Source organism: Capricornis sumatraensis, chromosome 18 (assembly GCF_032405125.1).
Source record: "Capricornis sumatraensis isolate serow.1 chromosome 18, serow.2, whole genome shotgun sequence".
Taxonomy (NCBI): domain Eukaryota; kingdom Metazoa; phylum Chordata; class Mammalia; order Artiodactyla; family Bovidae; genus Capricornis; species Capricornis sumatraensis.
Genome location: NC_091086.1, coordinates 65353638 through 65370307, shown reverse-complemented (window position 1 = coordinate 65370307; position 16670 = coordinate 65353638). Strand labels below are relative to the sequence as shown.

At 49.4% G+C, this 16670-nt stretch overlaps 1 protein-coding gene across 1 annotated transcript in view; it reads left to right on the top strand.

Annotated features, from left to right (window-relative positions):
* The first annotated feature begins 5470 nt into the window (after positions 1-5470).
* Positions 5471-16670, top strand: part of TRIO (trio Rho guanine nucleotide exchange factor) — a 357377-nt gene continuing 346177 nt past the window's right edge. The window contains exon 1 of the mRNA XM_068990530.1: positions 5471-5642. Within this exon, the coding sequence (XP_068846631.1) occupies positions 5471-5642 (172 nt within the window). The remainder of the gene's footprint in view (positions 5643-16670) is intronic.

The window sequence follows — 16670 nt, the reverse complement described above, 5'->3', positions numbered from 1 at the left end:
AATGAATATTCAGAGTTGATTTCTCAAGAGTTTTCTCCAGCACCACAATTTTCTTGTATGTTTCCATGCAATGAGAAGCCTGGAGGTGGGCAGCTCACTTGGGCATCTGTACCACATGCTTCTGTTCTCATGTTTACTTTCTCATAGTCACACAACGAACCCTTCAGCTCCAGCATTTTGCCTGTGTTCCGAGGAGGACAAAGGGCCAAGGGCCAAATGCGTGCACTTGCTGTGTCTGAACTCTTGCTTGTGAGCCCTACCCAGTTCTTTCCACTCATCAGCCAGCTCTCTGTCACATGGCTCTCAGAGATGGGAAATGGAGTGTATTAACCAGGCATGGGCTCTGATAGAAGGAGAGAAAGGATACTGACTACACAACTGTCCCCCTCCCACCACAACTGGCTTTCTCTATTTCTTTTGCCTCATGGTTTCATGACTGGTATAGATCTAGGCACACAGGTTGACACTTCTGAACTGATTGCAAGGGATCGCCTCACCTGGTAGGCAAGACATTAAACACAAAGGCTGCAAATAATATAATGGAGTTTACAATCAAATGCCAGAACGACTGGTGTTCCAGAATACAGATGAGGGAGAGGTCACTTCGAGAGGATGCATCAGCTTCAACTGGGATGAAATTCGAGCTGAATTTTGAAAGTGGGGTAGGATCAACAGCAGCTGTCATGAAACCCTGTTTAGATCCCCCTACCCACGCTCAGATGGCAGAAGGGAAAAAATCTCCGTGTGCAGCCTCTTTCTCATATTGCAATCTGGGTGAGCCTTCCTGCACATCCCACTCAGACACGAGTCTCTTGTTGAGCTTTCTTGGAAATGACTCTACCTGAGATTGAAGGACTGGTCAATATCTGGGTCTCAACACTAGAGAGCTCTTTTCATCCAAACATACACCCGTCATTCCACCTCTATCCCAACACCCTTAGCAGTCATTACATGCAGTCCACAGTCCCTTTCAGGCCAACTCCCAACATCCAGAACTTGCCTCCACCCAGAAACTTCCAGCAGGAGTTGTTGTTCAGTCACTCAGTCATGTTTGACTCTTTGTGACGCCATGGACTGCAGCACACCAGCCTTCCCTGTCTTTCACTATCTTCCGGAGCTTGCTCAAACTCATGTCCATTGAGTCAGTGATGCCATCCACCATTTTGTCTCGTTGTCCCCTTCTCCTCCTGCCCTCAATCTTTCCCAGCATCAAGGTCTTTTCTAATGAGTTGGCTCTTTGCATCAGGTGGCCAAAGTACTGGAGCTTCAGCTTAAGCATCAGTCCTTCCAATGAACATTCAGGATTGATTTCCTTCAGGACTGACTGGTTTGATCTTTCAGGAGTTAGCCTCTTCCAGCTGACACTGTTCAAGGACCACCATCTTTCTGTGGCTGGTTGACATTCAGTCTTGCTCCCTGCCCCCCCAGCAGTTTTGATGTTTTCAAATTCATGATCTTTCTCCACCATTTAGGCGGCAGAGAGGGGCATCCATATTCACTACCCACAGGCAGAGTGGTAGGGGAGGCATGCAGAGTGAAAGAAAGACGTTAGCACTGGCTTCTAAATTTCAAGAGAAACTTCTGGAACCTATGGCAGAGGGAAGAATGGAAGGGAATGGGGTTTTCTAAATTAAAAACAGCATTTCCTGGGAACACAAAGGTTATGCCGAAATAAAAGATTTGGAAGGAAGTATGATGAATCTGGGATGAAGTTTACTTCCTGCAGAGGAAATTACAATTCTGCAATTCGGAGGGAGAGGAAATGGATCACTTTAGACCCCCATGTGAATCTCTGAAAGAGGAAGTCTGTGCCAAGGTAGGCTTTGGGGGTCTGGGAGCAGAGAGCACAGGGCCTCACTTTGTGGGGTGGGACTGAGCAACCCAGGGAACAGCGGAATGTCTTCTTGACATTCTGCTCAGGAGTTCAGGAGGGGTGCTGACTGCCAGCAGGCGACCAGGGGCCCCAGTGGTTGGTGAGCAGGATAGAACAGCAGAAAGCAGCAAAGTCATGGCAATGCCTTCAGTCCGAGTAGCATCATCAAGGAGGCGGACACACACAGGACACACATGAGCCTCAGTGCTAGCACGGGCTCATGATGACCAAGTTCAGTTCAGTCACTCAGTTGTGTCTGACTCTTTGCGACCCCATGGACTGCAGCATGCCAGGCTTCCCTGTCCATCACCAACTCCCGGAGATTACTCAAACTCATGTCCATCGAGTTGGCGATGCCATCCAAACATCTCATCCTCTGTCATCCCCTTCTCCTCCCACCTTCAGTCTTTCCCAGCATCAGGGTCTTTTCCAATGAGTCAGTTCTTCGCATCAAGTGGTCAAAGTATTGGAGTTTCAGCTTCAACATCAGTCCTTCCAATGAACATTCAGAACTGATTTCCTTTAGGATTGACTGGTTTGATCTCCTTGTTTTCAAGAATCTTCTCCAGAAGCACAATTTAAAAGCATCAATTCTTCGGTGCTCAGCTTTCTTTTTAGTCCAACTCTTACATCCATACATAACTACTGGAAAAACCATAGCTTTGACTAGATGGACCTTTTTTAGCAAAGTAATGTTTCTGTTTTTTAATATGCTGTCTAGGTTGAAGACCAAAGGCCAGGTGCAATCTCCCCATCCCCACCTCATGTTGTGATATCACCAATGCCTCTGGGAGTCTGGCTTCAACCTTAGGGAGAAGGCAGGAAGGGGAATGTACTCAGCTGGCAAAGAAAGCTCCTGGAGATTATTTTCTCCAAACTAGGATTAAGCCATGAAGAGAAATGGGAGCTGGAGACAGAAATTACCCAACTGAAAAATAAGAAAAAGAAACATCAGCACACCTGAGCTGATAGCCTGTGAAATTTGGACCAAGTGAATTTTTTTCTTTTTGATATTCTACACATAATTAAAAAATTTTTTTAAATAAGCTATTTTAGAATAGATTTAGATTCTAAAATAACAAGGCAAGTTGTGAAAATAGTACAGAGTTCCCTTATAGCTCAATCCAATTTTCCCATATTACTCACAATTAATGAATCAGTACTGGTACATTATTATTAACTAAAGTCCATATGTTATTCATATTTTCTTAGTTTTTACCTAATGTGCTTTCTTGGTTCCAGGATCCTTAAGGGTACTACATTATATTTAGTTATTGTTTCCTTGGGCTCTTCTTGTCTGTGACAATTTCCAGACTTTCCTTACTTTTGTTGACCTTAACAGTTTGGGGAAGTATTGGTCAGGTCATTTGTAGAACGCCCTTAACTGGGATTTGTCTGTTATTTTTCTTATGGTTAGACTGTGTTTCTGGGAGGAAGACAATAGGGCTAAAGTGGCATTTTCATTACATCATATCAAGGGTACATACTATCCACATGATTTATCTCTGCTGGTGATCTTGTGAAGTAATGTTTGTCAGTTTTCTTCATTATAAAGTTACTCTTCTGGAAGTTGAAAGTGCAGACCACAGTTAAGGACTATTCCATCTCACTGAGGGCAGAGTATCTAAGTATTTATTTTGAATTCTTCTGCGAGGAACATTTGTCTCTTCTCTCTTAATTATTTACTCATTCAATCATTGCATTATATCGGTATGCACTCATGGATATTTATTTTATACTTTGGGCATAATAGAACATTGCTTTATTTTGCTGTTCAAATTGTTACAGCTTTGATCACTGGGAGCTCTTTCAATGGGCTTCTGCGTCCCTTCGAGAGACCTTCATCATTGTTCTGGATGTTGATTAAATAAACATCTTTTCGTAGCACTTCCTTATCATCTGGCACAACAAGATGCTGTAGGTTCTCTTGTATGTTTCCTGTTCTAGTCCCAGAGTCAGCCAATCCACCTGAGGAACCTGGGTTCCTTTTACTGAAGAATGGTGTTAATAAAGATCTGAGTGCCTGATGTGAGACTTGCTACAAGAGTGTTATGCCTAAATTCACTCAGCTGACAGAGCAAGGAAATGTACCATACATGTTAGAGCCTGTGTATATACACACACATATCTGCAAATCTTTTCTTACCCACCTGCATCTATATTAATCTAAACAGGAGTTCTTACTGACGTCTCCAACTCTAATCCCGTACCACACAGATCATTCTAGACTTCCTCACAATGAAAAACTTGGTATTCATCATTCACTATTCATTTCCTTAATTGTTCATTTCCAGTGTTCATGTATATTGGTTTCATCACTATTCCACCAGTTTTTTTTAAATCAATCTTATCTATCTCTTCTTGCTTCCGGCGCACTAGATACCTTTTGCTCCCTTTGGTTGTAGCCACGTACATAGGTGTTTGTACTCGAATATTTTGTCAAATGAGGGCGTGACACGGATCTTCCTTAAAGCTGGATGTCACCTACCCCTCACTTCCTTTGGTCTCCTTAGCCATCATCACCTTCCCCCGTCTCTACATTCTGGTGGAGCAGGGGCGGAGGAGCTGTGAGTCCCGAAGGAGACTGTGGCAGACGAGGAGACAGACGGCCCCCAGTTCAGAGGCCTGCTCCATTATTCCCTCTGAGGCTGGAGTACAACACACGACCCGTTTTCATGATCTCTTTCCATTCAACAACGATTGTGGAGCCCCGTCTACGCGCACACGGGGCCCTGAGCAGGAGTCAGCCCGCCTCGCGGCGAGATCAGTCATCAACAGCTCCAGCGATCGGAGGGCGGTGCGGCGCTGCAGGAGCGAGCGTCCAACGGGGGGCGCCATGCCGGGCCTGGAAAGGTGCGCGCCCTCGCTGCCTCAGAGCGTTCCCTCCTTTTCGCCGCCGCCCGCGAGACGGAACAACGCTGAAAAGCTCCCGCCGCCGCCCGCCAGCCCTCCTGCGCGGCCCCGCCCCTCCCGCCAGGCCCCGCCCATCACACGCCCCGCCCACCCGCCGAGCCCACGCTCCGGCCCCAGACGATATTCACCGGAAATTCCCGAAGCCCCTCTCTTTTTTTTTTTTTTCCCCCCCTTCCTCTCCTTTCCCTGCTCTCCCTTTTCCTTTCACCCGGGTTCCCTCCGCCGTGATTTTCCCCCCTCCCCTCTCCTTCCTTTCCCCATCTGAAATCAAGATGGAGGCTCGCAGCGGCCGCCGGCGTCCGTGATCGCGGAGCTCCCGCCGGCCCCCTTGGGCCCCCCCATCCCCCGCCGCCCTCGCGACTGCGTGTCCGGCGCCGCGGCGCGCGTGGCTGCCCGCGCTCCGGCCGGCGCTGCCGAGGCCGTGGCTCCGCGCTCCCGCCCCGCGGCCGGCTCGCGGCTCCCGGGCGGAGTCCTCGTCTATGTGGGCGCGCTCCTCGGGCCGAGCCGCCGCCGCCGCCGCCGCCGCCCGCCGCCGCCGCCGCCGCCGCCCCGGGGCTCTGCGTCCACGCGCCGGGCGCGGACAGCAGGGCGATCGGCGCCGCCAGGCCCGGCGCGGAGCGGGCGGCGCGCGGCGCTAGGGGCGCGGGCCCCGAGCCGGGCGCGGCCGCGGGCGCAGCCGCAGCCATGAGCGGCAGCAGCAGCAGCGGCGGCGGCGGTGCTGCCGCCGCCCCCGCCGCTTCCTCCGGCCCCGCCGCTGCGGCCAGCGCGGCGAGCTCGGGCTGCGGGGGCGGCGCCGGCGAGGGAGCGGAGGAGGCGGCCAAGGACCTGGCCGACATCGCGGCCTTCTTCCGATCCGGTGAGTGCACCCGCGCCGCTGCCCGCGCGCTCCGCCACCGGCCCCCGCCGTGGAGGCGCGGTCCGCGGTCCCCGGCGCGCCCGGTTCTTTCTCGCCCGCCCGTCGGGCTCGGAGCGCGCCCGCCCAGGCCGCTGCCCTGCGCCCCAACACCCGCGGGTCCCGCTGCCCGCGCCGCCCCGAGCGCCGCGGATCGGCCCGGGCGCCTCCGGCTCGCCCTTCCCTTCGCCCCCGCCCCTGGTTTCCCGGGTGAAATCTCCCCGTCGCCCGCCCCAGCGGCTACCGCTCCACCGGTTGGGGCGCCGGCTCTTTGTCTCCTTCGCGGGAGGGCGGATGAGGCGGCGGCGGCAGGGACGGCGAGGGCGGAGGCCCCCCTGTTCCCCGGAGGCCGAGCGGACGGGGGCGGCGGGGCCGGGCCCCGGGAAAGCGGTCTGTTATTTGGGCTGGTCTCCGTGGCCGATTTGTCCGTGGTCCCTCCTCAGCTCCATAAGCAGCCAGGTTTCTTCTCTCGTCTGTCACCTCCCCGGCCTCGATCTACACTTCTGTGAAACGGGGCTGCCGGGGCACTGGCCGCCCGGGGAGGGGAGGAGGGCGGTGATGGCTGAAATGGAGCGCGGCCGGCCGGGCGATGGGTGAGCCATTGTCTCCGGGGGTAGCCCGGGAGAGACACTCTGGGGACGTGGTGGCCCCGGGGGTGGAGGCGCGGGGCCGGCACGCGCTGGGCCCTGCCCGGCAGGTAGTGCCGGGGTGGCCGTGTGTCTCTTGGGCAAAGAGGAGGGAGTTGGTCACGGGAGAGGCGAGCTTTGCGACCCGCCCGCGGGGAACCGGCGCGGGAGGCGTGACAGGGCGTCCTGGGGACCCCGGCGGCGGCGCCTCGTCCAGCCCGCTCCCTTGTGTCCCCGCGCCCAGTCCAGTTTGTTCGCGCGTCCGGGCCACCTCGCGGCCCTGCAGCGCGGTGCCCGGCGGACCAGGCGCGGGGCAGGGAGGTTGCAGACTGGGCGCTGGAAAGCCGAGGAGGGCGGGCCAGGCCGGGGCGGGCGGATGGGCGCGGGGCGCGCGCGGGGTGCTGGTGGCAGCTCCCGGGAGGACGTCGGGGGAGCGGACTGCGACGGGGCGCCCGCCGGAGGCCGGAGGCTCACGTTTCTTCGTGGCCCCTTTCAAAATCCAGTCGCCAGATCCGGTGAGATCAGATGGGTAATCCGGGTCACAGGGAGCAATTTGCAGCGGGTGCGCGATGGTCGGAAGCAGAAGTTAGCCTTGCCGGGTAGAGCCCTGGTTTAGTAGTACTGTCTTCCCTCGTTTTCTTGATCCTTGCCAGGCGTGGTTCGTTTTGAGTCGTTTTAACAGATTGGTTGTGGCTGGGAGTGACACTCGCTGACTCTGTGCTGTCAGCTTGGGGTTAATACACTCCCCAGTGCTCTCTCTCCCTGTGAGGTCCCCGCAGAAAGCGAAGGTTTAGGAAAACACAAACTCCTTCAAATGAAAGCCTTTTTTTGTGTGCAACTCGCCCGATAGAGCAGCCCCATCTTACCACTTAATAGCAGACCTGGGACGTCTTCCCTTCATGCCCTGAAGCTAAGTCTAGCCTGTCTTCTCTCTCTCTCTCCACCACCTGTCACAGAATAATAGATTCTGTGCAGAATCCAGCGCCTTTCAAAGGCGTGTGTGCCCTGGAGAGGGAATTTTTGGTGCTTATGAGGCCAGACTTTCTTACATCTTTATTATGCACAGTAGAGAAATCACTTCTGCTCATAAGAGCCTCAGAAGACATCAAGTTGGACTGGATGCTCACAGAATACTTGCTCTCAGTTACTGTGGCTCTCCCCAGGGTTTACCCGTTTGGTTGCCAGGGGCCTCATCCTGTATTTGCTCCTGTTCATGTTCACTTTGGGGTAGAACCAGTCCATGCTGGTCACGAATTTGTTCTTTTCTTTCTCACTCCAAAATTGGTTGGGCATACTGCCCCTTTCCTTGTTTGACTTGGAATCAGGAACCAGAGCAGATTATAAGTAGCCAGCCATTGTGTGGTCCCATCGCAGGGGTAGCCTAGAATGTCTTTTGAATGTGCTTTTCCCTCCTTAGGGCAACGCTGAATTCTTGACCTAGATCTTGGCTTCAGCATCTGGGGCAGCGATAGCTAGCAGAGAACAGAGGAGTTGGATTGATGGGTGGGGGTGGGAAGGGGCAAACGGTTAGACAGATGAAGCAGGGGGACCCTGGGTGGGGACCTCACCTGAGGGAATGGCAGAGGCGGGGGTTTGGAGGGGGATGGCCCTGCTGGGCAGTTTTGATTGAATGTGGATGGTTGAACAGAGAGGTCAAGTCCATTAGTAAAACCAGACCTTCTTTCCTAAGATGTAGAAACCCAGAAAATAGGTTCTTACTGACTGGGGTGGACAGATCAGCGTGTGATTGGTTTTCCACAGTATTGTCAGCCTGGTGCTTAAGATTGCCAACCTGACTTAGACAAGGCACTTCTGCTGGTTGCCTTTCATTTCTTGGCCCTGGAACTGTTGGTTTGGCCACTTTATTTTCTTGCCTCCTTTTTGTTCCTTGTCCATACTGCAAAATTTACTTTTATCCTTGTAGTTGCTGAGTGAAAACTGATAACTATGATTGGATGAAAGAAGGAGAATTTAGCTTATTAGAACTTTTACATAATTAGAGCAGTTCAGGAATAGAATGCAAGGCCATGATTACTGGATGCACTCAAGCAGGGCACTGCCACCTGCCTGGGTTGGGAGCTGGGACCTGGGGGCAGGACTCCTGCACTTGGAGAGGGTTTAGGGGGTGGCTCCAGGGCTTTTAACCTCCTTGGACTCTGTGGTTCCCTCTGAGGTCCTAGCTCCTAGTGGTCATTCTTTAGTTTTCTTGTCAAAAGGCATCACAAACATGAGCTAGTCCATTTAAAACAATTTTTTTTAAAAGTTTACAGAAGAGGAATCAGACTTCTAGGGAGGCTGAGTGACCTGTTCAGAAGACAACTCTGGTAGAGTTGTGGTCAGGGCCGGGAAGCACTTCCCTCACTCTGGTACTCTTTCCCCAGTTGCCTGTCATGGTCAGGACTTTGCTTACCAGGATTAGTTCTCAATCCCGCTGGGACCAATCACTTTTATTGCCAATCTATTTTGGGGCCCTGTTCTTGTGACAATAAATCATTCTTTCAGAGCTCTCTATTTAACCTTGCAAGAATGTGTGTGTGTGTCTGGTGGGGGTACTTACATAAATGCCTTATTTTTAACCTGCCTGGTATGTTTCAGGTTGGTATTATATGAACATGCAGAGCATAAGGGTTTGTGGTTATTCTGAAAGGTGGTCAGCTCACTGGGCTAGGTTCCTTTCCTTACTAAGCCTTCTGGACCTGTTGCTGCAGCCCTTCCCTTTCCAATGGAATATGTGAAGACACTTGAGTCAGTTACTTAAGGAGAGAGCAGGGTGCATGTCCTATGTTGATATAATGATTTCCTCATGGAATATTGAGGGAACTTGTCTTCAGATTTCTGCTTCTAACACCACTTAAGTCGCTGGCCTCTGAGCTTGCCCTGCTGCTTCTGTGTATATTTAGAAGCCTGGCAGCTTTGGTCTTTGTGAGCACCAATAATAATTATTGTATTAAGAAGTCAGTCCTTGTTACCCTCAATATTTTGAAAAGGAAAGCAGAAGAAAATGTAACTTGATAGTGAATGTTGGTTTCCCCCTTTTCAGTGGCACAGTGAGGTTCCGTTTTAGATGAGAGGAAAGAGGGAGCTGGAAGTATCCTAGCAGTGACTTTCAGGAAATCAGAGGACAGGAAAAAAAAAAAAGAAATAATAATTGGAGGAAACTTTCCATTAAGACCTTGTAAACTGACTTATTGACATAGACAATTGTATTTTTTCCTTTGCAGTTTAACCATCCACGATTCAAATGAAGATTTAGATGAAGCCATTTACACCGTTTAAATGATTAATCAAAATTTAAATGAAGCCAGTGGTTCTGTTCAAGGTGTGGCATGTGGTTTAAATCTGTTTAAGTGTGTATTAAAAATATTTGATTAGCATGGCCTTTTCAGGCCTTTTAAATCTTGTGATAAATGTGGGATCCGTTTCTAAATGAAAGATGTGTTTGGAGCGGTCATAATCTAAATCAGCCGTATCTGATATTTATTTTCTTGACTCTTCCACTGAGGAAATAAAATTTTATCTCATATCCTTGGCGGCATTCCAGAGAAAAGTCCAATTCTTAATCAATAGCCACACTTTGACTGCCTAGTCAAGTCACTTACGTTGATAGGGATGAATTGTGTTGTACTATAAAAAGCCGCCTTAACAACCCCCTTCATTCCCCCTCGGTTCTCTAATGAATTGGTTTTTTATTTCCTTAAGTGCATTGTCTAGACGGATTTTTAGTGGTGCCGCTGGCAGAACAGGAGCCCCCTTGGTGAACGGGGAAGAATGGTTATGGGTGAGAGCCCCGCCGCGTTCCGGGGAAAGGGGGCGGCGCCTCCGCCGCGGCTCCGTTCTTCCTCTCGCGAGCGTTTGGCCTAATCGCCTGGGCGAACGCCCCGGGGCGGCTGTGTCTTGAGGACCGAGATGCCGGCTTTTGTATCTTTTCCCCTTATCCTCAGCCCCGCGCTGGCCGCTCGGTGGGGCAGGGAACAGGGTTGGCCCAGGGGCGCAGAAAGGTTACGAGGGGTTAGATGGCGCCAGGACGGAGTTCTCTCTCGTTCCACCCCGGATTCCGCCGCTGAGCCGTCCAGTCTGCCCTGGACGAGGGGATGAGCCCGCGCGGAAATCTTCTCAGAGCCCCTGGCGTGAGAGCGGGTGTATGATTCTTATTATTGTTATTACTGTTGTTCGCCCGGGGCCATTCAAGGTATTCCTGTCGCTGTATCTCTGCACTGAGGGCAAAGGAGCAAAAATGGAGAAAGGGTGTGGGGGTCGCGACAAGGCCCCCCCCCCCCCCAGCAGGGCGCTGGTGTGCTGCCTCCTTCCCCTCCCTGCTCCCCGCCGCCCCGGGCCTCGTGTCCACCGTGGAGGCCTGCCTCCCCGACTATCTGGCTTCTGTTTGCTGTCACAGTACCCGGCCTAGCCCCGGGGTCTCCCAGAGAGGAGACCCCCTGGCCGGAGTTTCCAAGCGGGTGACATTCTTGTTGATGGGGGTTCCCGCTCTCCTGTTTACTGGTTGGACAGTGTCTGAGTCTTATCTTCGCTTTCTCACTTGCTAATGGAAGCCTCGGTTTGCTTGGTTACCTTTATTTCCTTTTTGGTTTTCTCTTCCCATAAGGAAGTCCCTGTAAACCCAAGTTCTGCAGCCCCTGCCCTCTGGGAAAGGTTATGTGTCTGGGTCGAGTTTGACCCGAGGATGTGTGGGCTTCCCAGGCTTACGACCTAGGGGCTTGATCAGAAGAAAGGGTACGACCTCCTGGAGTATTTGGTCTAATGCCAGATGTGCTCTGTCAACATGAAACTGCACTTAGGTCATAAATATATTTGCATTGCGGGCTTCCCTGGTGGCTCAGACAGTAAAGAATCTGCCTGCAACGCGGGAGACCCAGTTTCAATCCCTGGGTTGGGAAGATCATCTGGAGAAGGAAATGGCAACCCACTCCCATACTCTTGCCTGGAGAATCCCATGGACAGAGGAACCTGGCAGGCTATAGCCCATGGGGTCGCAAAGAGTCAGACATGACTGAGCAACTCAGCACAGCACACACACTTGCATTATAGGCTACTGACTTCTTTGATCAGCCACACGTCTGCTCTTTGCTGGAAGGACTGTGGAGCAGTCTGTAGAGCAGATGTCATAGTTTGGAAGGAGCATGCTGTTTGGCCTCTGTCATAAGTTAGTATAGTTTAGCAGTTGCCCTGACAGAGGAAGCTATAATGAAAACTTTAGTGGGCAAACAGAATAGTTTGTTGGTCTAGGGTACTTAGGGTTAGTGGTGTCCACATGAGTCCGTCAGGCTTATTTTCTTACAGCCCGTAGCCCTGTGTGGACAGTGATGAATTGCACTCAGTTTCTCTTTAGGAGGGGTTTCTGTAAGGTCCTGCCCACTGCATGACCTTCTCTTTTCCTTCCAAGTACTTGGTATACTGCTCTGTTCCTGTCCCACTGCTGGGAGGGGTTAAGGCCCTTCCTTCACTGTCCACTGCGCTTGCTGGCATTTAAAAGAGTAGTTGTGAACAGATGAACTGGTATATCCATTCAGCTGATGCTGCCTGAAGGAAGGCTGCCTCCAAAGGCTGCATAGGAGTCCACTTGTATGACTTTCTCAAAGAAATAGAACTGGAGGGACAGAGAAGCGATCGGTTGGTTACCAGGAGTTAGAGGGGGGAAAAGGGTGACTCCAGAGGGGCAGTGTGGGGGATGCTCTGAAGGATGATAAAAGTGTTTTGCATCCTGGCTGTGGTGGTGATTCTGCATATTAAAATTCATAGACCTGAACACAGGAAAAGGAATCCATTTGTACTGTATGTTAATTTAAAACATAACATTAAATAAAGACTAGCTGCAAATTGGGCAAAAACATTTATTACAATTCAGATGAAGAATTATATATACATGATTAAAAAAAGGTTTCCTCAAATCAGTAAGGCAATCCGAAAGGGTTAGACAATACAACTACAGAATGGCCACACACATTCAAGGAAATGCAAGTATAAACCGTGAGACACCAACAGAAGCCAAATCTAACAGAAGTAATTTCTTAAAGGTAAACTTGAATAAAACTGAGTAATTCTGGAAAGATTTTTCTGTTGATTTTAAAGATAGTAATAGTACAAGCTGGGTTTAGAAAAGGTGGAGGTACCAGAGATCAAATTGCCAACATTCAGTGAATCATAGAAAAAGCAAGAAAATTCCAGAAAAACCTCTACTTCTTTTTCATTGACTATGCCAAAGCCTTTGACTCTGTGGGTCACAACAAACTGGAGAATTCTTAAAGAGATGGAAATACCAGACCACCTTACCTGTCTGGTGAGAAACCTGTATTCAGGTCAAGAAGCAACAGTTAGAAAGGGACATGGAACAACTGACTGGTTCCAAATTGGAAAAGGAGTATGTCAAGGCTGTATATTGTCACCCTGCTTACTTCTACGTAGAGTACATTATGTGAAATGCCAGGCTGGATGAATCACAAGCTGGAATCAAGATTGCCAGGAGAAATATCAACAACCTCAGATATGCAGATGATACTACCCTAATGGCAGAAAGTGAAGAGGAGTTAAAGAGCCATTTGATGAAAGCGAAAGAGGAGAATGAAAAAGCTGGCTTAAAACTCAACATTCAGAAAACTAGATCATGGCATTTGGTTCCATCATGTTATGGTAAATATTAATAGAAGGGGAAAAAGTGGAAGCAGTGACAGATTTTGTTTTCTTGGGCTCCACAATCACTGTGGATGGTGACTTTAGCCATTAGATGAAAAGATACTTGCTTCTTGTGAAGGAAAGCTATGACAGACCTAGACACCGTATTCAAAAGCAAAGACATCACTTTGCTGACAAAGGTCCATCTAGTGAAAGCTGTGGTTTTTCCAGTAGTCATGTATGGATGTTGGGGTTGGACCATAAAGAAGCTGAGCTCTGAAGAATTGATGCTTTCAAATTGTGGTTCTGGAGAAGACTCTTGAGAATCCCTTGAACCTGCAAGGAGATCAAACCAGTCAGTCTTAAAGGCAGTCTATCCTGAACATTCATTGGAAGGATTGATGCTGAAGCTGAAGCTCCAGTGCCTTGACTTCCTGATGCAAAGAGCCGACTTACTGGAAACGACCCTGATGCTGGGAAAGACTGAAGGCAGAAGGAGAAGGGGGTGACAGAGGATGAGATGGTTGGATAGCTTCACCAACTCAATGAGCGTGAATTTGAGCAAACTCCGGGAGACAGTGGAGGACAGAGAAGCCTGGTGTGCTGCAGTCCATGGGGTTGCAAAGAGGTGGACAGGACTGAGCGACTGAACAATAGTCAGATGGACCTAGGTGGGACCAAACTTTCTGTAACGTCTAGAGTTAATGGGAAAGGTTGAAGATAGTTACGGGGAAATAGAGATTCTTTTCTTAGATTCTGTAAGAAGCATAACTTGAGAATCCATTTGACAAGTCTGCTGACTTAAAAAATACTATCTTTAGATGCGAACAGTCACCATTTTTCCTGCTTTAAATTTTCCCACTCTGCTGAGCTTTGCTGCCGTTTGCTGCCATCCAGAAGGAAACAGAGTAGCACAGGCAGAATGGTCTGCTGTGTCTTGACATTGCTGGTGTTAAAAAGGGAGTTTCTAGGAATAAGCTTCACTTGGAGGAGGGGGCATTGCTCCTGCATAAATAACAACAACACAAATAACAACAAATGTGTGAGATCATTCACCCTCAGTTCATGGACTTCACAGTGTTGATGGTTAAGGAGTGAATTCATAAAGTGTTAGTCTCCCCACTTAAGACTCATAACCAAAAAATGAAGTTGTTCTTGAACTTGAGAAAAATACAATTGAAGTTTAAAAGTATAACCCTGGAATATTTTTAGATAGGTTTGGTTGGTGTCTCTTCAAGCGTGGTCGCCTGTGTATATCTTGGAAAAGTAAAAATCCCCACTTTGGAATTCTGTGAATGGGAGGTGTCAGTGCAAGAAGGAATGAATATATCAGAGATTGATATTTGAAATTTTTTTTGTTTTTGATTTTTTGGCCGCGTGGCCTGTGGGAGCGTCGTTGCCCTACCAGGGATCCAACCCCTAGTTCCTGCGTTGGAAGTGCGGAGTCTTAACCACTGGACTGCCAGGGAAGTCCTTGAAATCTATTTTAAAACAACCCTTGTTTCTTAGTATATGTGAAGTGGAATGTATAAAAAACGTGTATTTTAGGGCAAGATGTTTTGAGTTTGAAAATTAGGCTTATGAAAAGTCTGAGAGGTTGGTGAAAACAGTATATACAGTTTTTCCGTCGTTGATTCCTTTTACTTCACTTCCTTTTCTCATTCTGATTTACGTCTTCAAGGATTCCTCTGTCCTTCATTGTTGCTGCTGTTAAACATCGGGCCTGCAAACCAAGCAGGGCCCTCCTGGGCCGTGTGGATTCTGCAAGTTTTATGTTTTCGTACTTGGTTTTACTCTTAGTTAATGCTTGTTCTTGACATCAGAGGCACTAGGATCTGCAGGAATAACAAAGTGCATGTTATTTATTTATTTTTATTAGTTTAGTGATAAGGACTTTTAAGTGATAAGGACTAAAAAATACAATTCCTCTGTTTATTCTGAGGATGCACACAAATATATTGGGAAGCAGTGCTTTGATTAGACTGTTGCTTTAAGTATTTCTGCTGATCTAAAATAAGTCCTAGAATGAAATCTCCAAAGTCTAAATAGTCTAATACTTTACCATCCTAATAACAAATAGATTCCTGGTGTCTGATACTAAACAGATGTTTCTTGCTTGTAGATAGCTATTAAAAAAAAATTGTGATTATGAGAAATCCCTTCCAGCCCTCACTGTCCTTTTCAGTACCACAGTGATGGTAGCTGGCACCCAAGGACCCTTACCAGCTCCAAAAAGCCAGATTGCACCGAGGCAGAGTGTATTTCACACGTTTATTCCCGAGTTACTTCATCTCCATCTAAATGTTGTTGCTCTTGTCCTAATATATCTTGGGTCCGGAAACTTTGAGGACCGTCGCTAATTGGATGGTTTCCAGGCCATCCGTTTACTTCACGTGACAGTTCTGTTCACGTGTCTCCCTCTGGAGAGAGCAGCTCCTCGCGGGAGTAGTGAGTTTCAGCATTCTGTGAGCTGGCCATGTACCTGTTTGTGTCCGGATATTTGACCGCAGCCTGCGAGATGCAGAATCTGCCGTGTTCTTTGCTGGGCATCTCTCATCTCCGTGGCATCATTTATGGGTCCTGTCTCAGCCCTGCTGATTGCTGAACACACAGAAGGGGACAGCCTGCTGGTGAGATGGGGCCTGTCCCTCCCTGAGCCACGTTACTGGAGACCTCTGACTGTAAACCCTATGCAGGATTGAGGTGTGATGATGGTAAATTGCCCGTGACAGCTTGTACTGTGGATTTGGGGCTGTTTGTGGGGAAAATGGGATGGCGGGCAGTCGTGGAACCGCGCGCTTGCTGTAACCTAAGTAAGTATTAAGCAGCAGCTGCCAGAGCGATACGGGAGGCCGGGACCCCCAGTCCTCGGGGGTCAGCTAACATCTTCGGAGTTAGGCTCCATAGAGGGTCAAGTAAGTGCATGCAGAAGCAATAACCTGCTTGTAATGTCAGAGGGTAATATTTAAAATGCCATGTTTGTTTTCCCCCCCCCCCCCCCAAACATTATGAATGCCAATTCGCCCTTCAAGAAAACCTGGTGAAGCTCTCTGTTAACTATTATCTCTATTGCTGCTACCACCTGAGGGCCTGTAGGTCTAGGTGCACGCAGGTGTTTTATATACGTTTTCTCATGTAAAATCAGATCCCCCCACCCCCTCCAGCAGGTGGAGGCTATTTCTGTGTTCGCATTGAGGATCTCAGCCTCTGGGGAGTTTGAATGACTGCCCCAGTTTGCACCGCTTATGAGGGCTCGGGCTGGAATTTAAACCCACAGCTGCCAGACCGCAAAGCCCCCACATTGCCTTTTCTTCTCCGATGGAGGGAAAGAGGAGAAATGACCCTCCCTCCATACAGCATCCCACAAGGCCCGGTGTTGTAATTGTCAGATTTTAAAACAATGTGTACATCCTCGTGTGTTGAAGATGGAAGCTGTAATTTACAAGTCTCACACTGAACAAAAATGGAATGACAGATTCAGGGATAGAGCAAGCACTTTTTCACTGTAGTCTGAGCCCCGTGATTTAGCTTCTGTGCCTTTCCTCTTCTCACCTGATTAAAGCTGATGTTCCTTAGGTAAATAACCCCAGTAACCACAGCTGTCCCGCTGAGATGGTTTTGCGTTTTGCTGCCTCTGGTCTGTCTCTGTCTAGGGAGGACTCGTGTGGCTGGCTGGTCCCCTCTTCCCTGGCTGTGCCCACTTGGTCTGAAGTGGGAGGAAGTCTCAGTGGCCCTCAGGGTT